The sequence below is a fragment of the Neophocaena asiaeorientalis genome, unplaced genomic scaffold (genome assembly GCF_003031525.2).
Source record: "Neophocaena asiaeorientalis asiaeorientalis breed wild unplaced genomic scaffold, Neophocaena_asiaeorientalis_V1.1 scaffold86, whole genome shotgun sequence".
Taxonomy (NCBI): Eukaryota; Metazoa; Chordata; class Mammalia; order Artiodactyla; family Phocoenidae; genus Neophocaena; species Neophocaena asiaeorientalis.
Window position 1 is genome coordinate 2,436,982 of NW_020175039.1, and position 7,760 is coordinate 2,444,741.

The 7,760-nt window shown below is 55.2% G+C and overlaps 1 protein-coding gene across 3 annotated transcripts in view; it reads left to right on the forward strand.

Moving 5' to 3' along the window:
* The first annotated feature begins 435 nt into the window (after nucleotides 1-435).
* The window catches only part of PAX3 (paired box 3), a 98,533-nt gene continuing 91,208 nt past the window's right edge, over nucleotides 436-7,760 (forward strand). Inside the window, exons 1-4 of one of the 3 annotated variants that reach the window (XM_024763261.1) lie at nucleotides 436-801; nucleotides 2,055-2,290; nucleotides 3,645-3,774; nucleotides 4,956-5,090. In XM_024763261.1, coding sequence (XP_024619029.1) covers nucleotides 717-801; nucleotides 2,055-2,290; nucleotides 3,645-3,774; nucleotides 4,956-5,090 — 586 coding nt within the window. In that variant the 5' untranslated portion in view covers nucleotides 436-716. The remainder of the gene's footprint in view (nucleotides 802-2,054; nucleotides 2,291-3,644; nucleotides 3,775-4,955; nucleotides 5,091-7,760) is intronic. The other 2 variants (XM_024763260.1, XM_024763262.1) reach the window with 2 other exon arrangements.

Genomic DNA, 7,760 nt, shown 5'->3' on the forward strand with positions numbered 1-7,760 from the left:
AGAAACTCAAGAAGAGAGTCACACATAGAATGACAGACAGACAGACACGGACCCCTCTCCAGTCTCAGCAGCTGCCATCTCCCTCGGACTGTGCCTGTTTCCGTGGGTGTACCCTTCTCTTCCCGGGGAAGAGGCGCAGCGCAGGTTCCTCTCCGGGCCTGCCGAGGCTTCGGCGCCGCCGGGGATGGGAAGAGAAAGTGGCCGCTGTCGCCCAATCAGCGCGTGCCTCCGCCACCCGGGACGGTCTCCCCGTCGGCCAATCGCAGCTCAGGGCTCCTGACCAAGCTTTGGGTGAAAGAACTAATAAATGCTCCCGAGCCCGGATCCCCGCACTCGGTGTCACGACGGGAGGAGACTCAGGCCGGCCGCGCACCGCCCCCGGCCCCCCCGCCTCGGCTCGTCGCGGCGCTCAGAGCCCCCTCCCCAGCGCTCCCAGCCGCGGGGCCGCTCGCCCAGCTTCGCACCAAACTTTTCCGCCCTGGGCTCGGGATCCTGGACTCTGGGCCCTCCCTGCCCGCCCCTTTCCCCGGTTCAACCTCGAGCCTCTCTTTGGACTAGGAGCGAGCAACCCCCTCCCCGTGTCCCTCCTCTCGCTCCAGTCTTTTTGGGGAGGGGCTCTCCACGTTCGGGGGAGTTGCCGAGGGTCACCAGCGCCTCTCTCGTCCTTCTGTTTCGCCTTCACCTGGATATAATTTCCAAGCGGCGCTGTCCCCAGGATGACCACACTGGCCGGAGCTGTGCCCAGGATGATGCGGCCGGGCCCGGGGCAGAACTACCCGCGCAGCGGATTCCCGCTGGAAGGTAAGAAAGGGCCTCAGCGCCGCCCAAAACCCCGGGGCCGCGGCGAGGCTGCTCCACCCAGCCCCGGGTCTCCACAGGCGCGTCCAGGAGCCCATTCCCGGGGTACCCCCGCCCCAGGAGGGAACAGTCGGGCGAGATCCCGACTCGATTTTCTCTGGGCAAACGAAGCGCCCTTCTCTCAAGTCCTCGCGGAGCTTGGCCGTCAGGCCTGCTCCTGGGCCATTGCGCTTGCCTCTGTTGTTTTGGAAATGCCGTGGTGGGGAGAGGATCAGGCGGCTTCTGAGCACCAGAAAGCGACTTCTCAGCATTTTGTCCACCAGCATTTTGTCCACCCGAAGGCATCTCAAAACTATCCCGGTTGCTCCCGTGTTTGCTAAACTTCTGTTAATTCCGGAAGGGATTTCTTGCCGCGGCAAAGTTGTGGAGTTTGGAAAATTTAGTATTAATTGATTTATTAATTAGAATTCCATTCATCTCCAGCGGCATCTCGAAGTTTCCACAACCTGTTTGGGGAACTGCCTTTCAGTTAGCCTGAAGGTTCTGGAATCCCAGGGAGGCAAGAGGATTTGCAAGCCCGAAACTTTCTAGGCAATTTGCGAGGTTGAGGCGCCCGAGCCGGGATGCTGACCGGGTGGTGCCTAGCCTTGGCCCTCAGTCCAGAGTAGGATGTAATATCCAGGGCACCAGGGGAGGCGAGGGGACCTGCGAGCAGACCCGTCTGTCGCCTCTGTCCCGAGGTGTAACAGGTGACACGCACTGACACCTGCGGCTTGCTTCCAGGACCCTCTTTGACCTTTGGCTGCGGCCCTCTTAGCCAGAAACCTGAAGGGCTGTCAGCTCCTCCAAGTGCCTTAGAAAGAAAGCTGCCCCAGTTAGACAGTGTTTAGTGTGACTTCGAGAAGGCCTGGGTGAACATCTTTCTGTCAGGGGGCTGTTCCAGCCTCAGAGTCTCCCCCACAAGTTGTCCCCTTTCCTGGGCCCAAAGGGAAGACAGTTTCACTGGAGCGAGTTAGTTTGCCCTGGTTGTTCCCTTCACACAAGATTATGTGCCCCTGAATTGCTTAATAATTTGAACAAGTGTAGTTGAAACAGGGTCTGGGGCTGGGAGCCTGAATGGAGCAGTTTCAGTGTTGAGGCTGTAGCATGGCGATTGGCCAGAGGAGTGAGAAATTAGGTGGGTTCATCTTTTGGGCTGCTCTCTGCTCTCCCGAAATGACGTTCTGTGCGTCTCTCTCTTCGCCTTCTGCTCTCAGTGTCCACCCCCCTCGGCCAGGGCCGGGTCAACCAACTTGGCGGTGTATTTATCAACGGCAGGCCACTACCCAACCACATCCGTCACAAGATCGTGGAGATGGCCCACCACGGCATCCGGCCCTGTGTCATCTCCCGCCAGCTGCGTGTGTCCCACGGCTGCGTCTCTAAGATCCTGTGCAGATATCAGGAGACGGGCTCCATCCGTCCCGGCGCCATCGGTGGCAGCAAGCCCAAGGTGAGCGCGTGGTCCTGGCCCTGGAGGCCTCCTGCCTGCAGTGTCCCGAGTTAGGGAAGAATGGGCAGGGGGCAAGGACTGCCATCTGGGGCTTTCTGAGGAGTTTTTCCAAATCTGAGAAGGTGTGTGTGTGTGTGTGTGTGTGTGTGTGTGTGTGTGTATTGGGGGTTGAAGGGAAGTGGCTAGAGTGCTGTCTTAGCTGGCTCTCCTTGATGAATGCTAAGGAAAAACTCCAGCCTTTTTGCAAAGGTGATAAGGCATTTGTTTTTTATGCCTCAGAGTCCTGGAATCCCCATCAAATTATTTTAATAGGCAAACACCCAAAGTGTGAAAGCTGTATGTGCCCACCTGTTGCTGGTTTATTCCCCAAGTATCATCCCAGCTCCCAGCCACTGCACTGCCTTTTCCAAAACTAATCCAAGGAGCCACTTTTGGCTTTTAATGGTTTCTCTCCCAACTCCCATCCCCAGTCGCCTCCAGTCCAAATTGTCTTCAAGGAGTCAAAAGCCAGGGTGATTTGTTTTCTTTGTAATGAGCCAATGACTTGGCTTTTAAAAGGTACTTTGGTGCTATCCTCAAATTATTTTGGTTCTCCTTAAAAAAGGAAAGAGAATCACACTGGCTGTGGCTGAGTGGGAGGGGATTGTATACGGTCTGCCTTTTCTTCTGGATGTGGGGAAAATCCAATATAATTTTCTAGTTGCCACAGGGCAAAACCCAAAGGAGGGTTCTGGTAAACTGAAGACTTCCAGACAACCGCTTCTCCTCCTGCCATGCCAGCCCCCTTTGCAACCTCTCTAAGAATCTCTGGAAATTCTTTTTATTGGGAAAAAAAGAGTCAGTCTCTAAAATTATCCATATTTGCTATCCTCTCTAATTTTTAAAAAACCTGGATACTCACCTTTTGCATTTCATTTTGGTCTTCACCTTAGCTAAAATCTTGTGCTCCTTTGGAAAGGCCCAAGTCACAGATCTAACTTGAGTTTTCTGCTACTCTTTCAAGCATTCCTTTTTTAGTTTCGTTTTCGTGTTGATTCAGTGTAAGGGGTTGCCTTTCTTTATTTCCATGGATCAGAAAGTACACCCCTTCCAATATGTCATAGCTCTTCTTATTTTAAGCCGACTGAGGGGCTGATCTGGGGAGAAGAGTACACAGGCTGCTTCCGGGTGGGATGGTTTCCTCTCTGCCCCTTTCTAAAGTACACAGCCTCAGAGAGCAAGGGCCCTTTTGCTAAGCAGAGGGACCTTCCCAGGGGGCGCAAGAAGGAGCGTCCCTCCAGGCCCGAGGCGGTGCGGCCGCCACATCTGGCCCAGAGGACTGGGTACCAACGCCTGCCTGCCTGTTCTCTTAAAGCAGGTGACAACGCCTGACGTGGAGAAGAAAATTGAGGAATACAAAAGAGAGAACCCAGGCATGTTCAGCTGGGAAATTCGAGACAAATTACTCAAGGACGCGGTCTGTGACCGAAACACCGTACCCTCAGGTACCAGGCTCATTAACGTCTTCCTGGGGCGAGGAGTCAGTCGCTATTATCCGGGCAGGCCATCTGAACCATCATCACCCCAATGATCGATCTGGGCCATCGGAAGACGGCCCCTCCCAGGGCTCTGAAATATTTACGAGCTAGACGTTTTTGGCGTTTTATGGAGGGAGTGATGAGCTGCTTGTCCTGGGGTTGAGAGACCGCCGCTGAGGGCTCCCCAAAGAGGATTTCTGTCGTAGAGGCAGGGCAGGAAACGCGAGGCGGAGGCCAAGCGTTTATTAATATTGATGTTCCCTTTTAAAGAGAAACAAATGTTTTGGTAATCCTAACCGAAGGGAGATGGGGCCGCGCCAACCGAGACTTCACCGTGCGCGCCAAGGAGGGAGGCTTCGGCAACGGCCGGGATTTTTTCCCGAGAGTCCCAGGGCCCATCCGGCGCCCCCGGCGGCCAGGGGGAGGCGGAGGGAGAAGAGGGGCGAGCGCAGGCGAGGGCGAGGGCGCGCGGGTTTGTTTTTAATTAAAAGGAAACTCCCTTTTCCCCCCTGCGAGAACGAGATATTTCGGAGCATGGATTTGTTTACCAGACTGGAATCTGGAAAAAATAAATGGGAGAGAGTGCATTTTCTTTTGACTTTTACAATAGGAAACGATCCTGCAGTTGAAATTTAAACCCTTTATGGCCTCAAAAAAAAAAAAAGAAAAAAGAAAAAAGAAAAAAGTTGAATTGCAGGGGACGGGTCCGCTCTGGTTCTTCCTGCCTTTACCGCGAACCGCGGGGCGCAATGCCTTCAGGTTGAGGCGGTGCAGTGTGGCTGGCGGGAGAAATCTCTTAGATTGGAGATCTAGAGACCCGTCTGTGGAGTCTAGGGAGGGAAACTTCCTACTGGGGAGAGCGGACCGAGACCGCGGTTCCCGGCCCTAACCTGGAGGTGCGAGCTTTCCGGGCTCCCGGCTCGGTGTTCCTAGAGGCCGATTATGCGATGGGGGGTATGAGTGGAAGGGTGAGAGGGGGTGTAGAAGGACGAGGATGCCCAAAGACGCTGGAGGAGGCAGAAGCAAGCTGTTTAGGGCAGGCCTTCTAGGCCCCCCCACCCGTACCCCGACTGGGGGCCGGGGGGCCCCTTGCAGCGCGGCCCTGCACGTCTCAGTCGTAAGCGCCCCCTTCCTCCTTCCGCCCCCAGTGAGTTCCATCAGCCGCATCCTGAGGAGTAAATTCGGGAAAGGCGAGGAGGAGGAGGCCGACCTGGAAAGGAAGGAGGCGGAGGAGAGTGAGAAGAAGGCGAAACACAGCATCGACGGCATCCTGAGCGAACGAGGTAAGCGGCGGCGCGCTGGGCTGCGCCCTGGGGGCCGGCGCCTCCCCGGACTCCGCGCTCTGACGTTGGGGTCCTGAGGGCGGCGCGGCCCCGCTCGTGTCAAGGCCCCTTCTCGCTCCTATCCCCTGCACCCGGGTAAGAGCGTTCAAGTGAAAGACCAGAGACGCACTTACAGTGAACACAAAAATCTTTTCTTTTTTTCTTCTATTTTTAAACCTTTCCTCCACACCACTCGCAGCCCCACGGAAGGCAGAACTGCAAATTGCAGTCTGGGTGCGGGGCCACCCTGCTGCCCTCTGGGGTACGGGACTGGGCGTCTCTGAGCTGTTGTGAGGCAAGGGGCAGTCCGTGAGCCTCCGGAGGTTAAAGGAACTTTTTCCGCCCTTAGGAAAGGCCCGGGTCTCCAAAGGGGTTTCCACATCGGAGGAGGGGGGTGCAGAGAGGGAGAGAGGAAGAGGGACGGGAACGAGGACAAGAGAGAGAGAGAGAGACTCAAAACTCTTTAAGGCAGTGGGGTCCCACCACACTGATTGCCTTATAAATGTATATCTGTAAGTTGGCTGTTTTTTTGTTTGTTTTAAATCGGTTTTCAAATGCGGTAGGGTTTGAGCTGTGCGTGTCTGGGAAGTAAAACAAGCCTAAGCTCTGGGTTACAAACCGAGGGGGTCTGGGTTCTTGGGCTCGCAGTGCCGGCACCCTTTCTCCGCCCAGGGGTGCGGACCATCATCTTCTTGTTGGCTGCGATCTGTCAGCCTCAAGAGGAAATCTCCCCCGCGGAGTCATAAGTGCAGCCGGCGGGTTGTCTTCAGACTCTAAAGGTATGCGCACTCCCACAAAAGAAAGCCAACCCCATGGGAGTTGAACCTGGAAGGGTTCACGGCAGCAGGAGAGTCTCAGCCGTTTTGCGTCTCAGCACTTTTGGCCTTGGGGATGGTTGCACCTCCTCCAAAGCGCAAAGGGCTGGGAGTTGCCAGGTGCCCCCCTCCCCCATGCGTGGCCTTCCCTCGCCCGGGGCCGGGACTTCGTTGGGCTGAGTTGACTTTTGAGTTGCCCTAGAAGGGCAGGCGGCTCTCCAGGTGGGCTTGGAGCGGTCACCCACTTCGACCGGCTGGGTCTGAGCCCTCAGCCGGTGGCATCCAGGGTAGGGTCAGGAAAGTGGTCGCTTCTTTTACCTTCATTGCTCAACTCCGGGGCGAACCGCTGGCCCTCCGGAGCGGCAGCTTTACAAATCAATGCAAACTCTGTACACAACCTCGAAGGGACCCAGATTTCAATGTTATATATCTGAACCACAGATTTCAGCGATAAACAGGTGCCTAGATGCCCCGGCACACACAGGCAATCAAGAAAAGACACCAAAACCCAAGACAGGTTGGGCAGGGGAGATACCTGTGCTGTTGCTTCCCTCCTTCTAAAGCAGGGGACTCACATGGACTCGGTTTAAGCCCTTCCTTTTGGAGGGGTGCGTTTCTGCCCTGGTCTCTGAGAAGAGACCCCAGCTTTTATTCTCGGTCTAGATGCATCACGGAGGTGCTGGGAGGGAGGAAGGCGAGAAACCAGCCAACCCCAAACCTAACGGGCCCCTGCAGACAGCGGGGCAATGAGCCCAGAGGGTAGGAGAGACTTGGGAAGGGGGGGTGGTGAAGGGTGGCAAGGCTTTGCTACTTGTTGCTGGAGGCGCCTTCTCCGCAGCTCGCCAGCTCCCTCACAGCACCGGCAACCGAGGCCCAGGAGACAAAACGCCCCAAATGAGCTGGTCAAACATTTGTACAACTTTTCCAGCTTTTACAAAGAAGGCCTTCTCTACACAATCTACACTTGGAGATGAACTTGGGAGACAAAGCCTGGAGAGTCCATTGAAACTCACACTTTAGCTCGGCCCAGACAAAGCTCCGGCTCGCAGCAGCTTGATGTGAACAAAGGAAGGCAACCTTTTTATAATTCAAGGAGAAAAGAAGAGAAAACAGCCCCACAAAGGCCCGAGAATAGACATTATGGGCTTGCAATGAGGGATGAATTATTCAATGAGCCCCAATAGCTGCTGCGCCAGGAAGTTTTATGGACTTTCCAGCGTGGAAAAAGTGGCCATTTCACCTACAAAATGTTTCTAGTCTTTTGGGCCGTCTAGCTGGGCCCGCTGCCATTCAAGGGCAATTGCTAAAGGGCATTTTCAAAATCAGAGTATTCTCCCCAGAGGGGGCTGAACCGTTGAAAACACACACATACACACAACTCGGGAGGCTGAAGTCTAATTTAATTTGGGGTTGTCAGGGAAGATGCAGTGTCAGTCTCTTCAGTGTCTCTAGCTCCCTTTCCAGATGAGCCCTGGAGGACAAGAGGGGCCCAGAGAAAGGACAGAGTGGAGTGTAGTTTGAAGGGAAGTTTAGAAACCTCAAAAAAAAAAAAAATTCCCTCTATCCTTTGGGCCGCAAAAGTCCCAGGCTGCCCCGCTTGGAAAATAGACTGAATGTTGATAAACGGCTCTGAGCTCCCAGACCGGGCAGGAGGAGCCCGGCTGAGGAGGGACGTTTAGGTGTCATGATCAGGGCGGCTCGCTCTTTCTGGAGGTTCCAGCTTCCTTTCCGGCCTGCCGGATGTTTCTGAGACTGGCTTTCCCGAGTACCTCTCTCTACCTGTCAGAGACTGGGACACAGGGAAAGAGGTACCCTG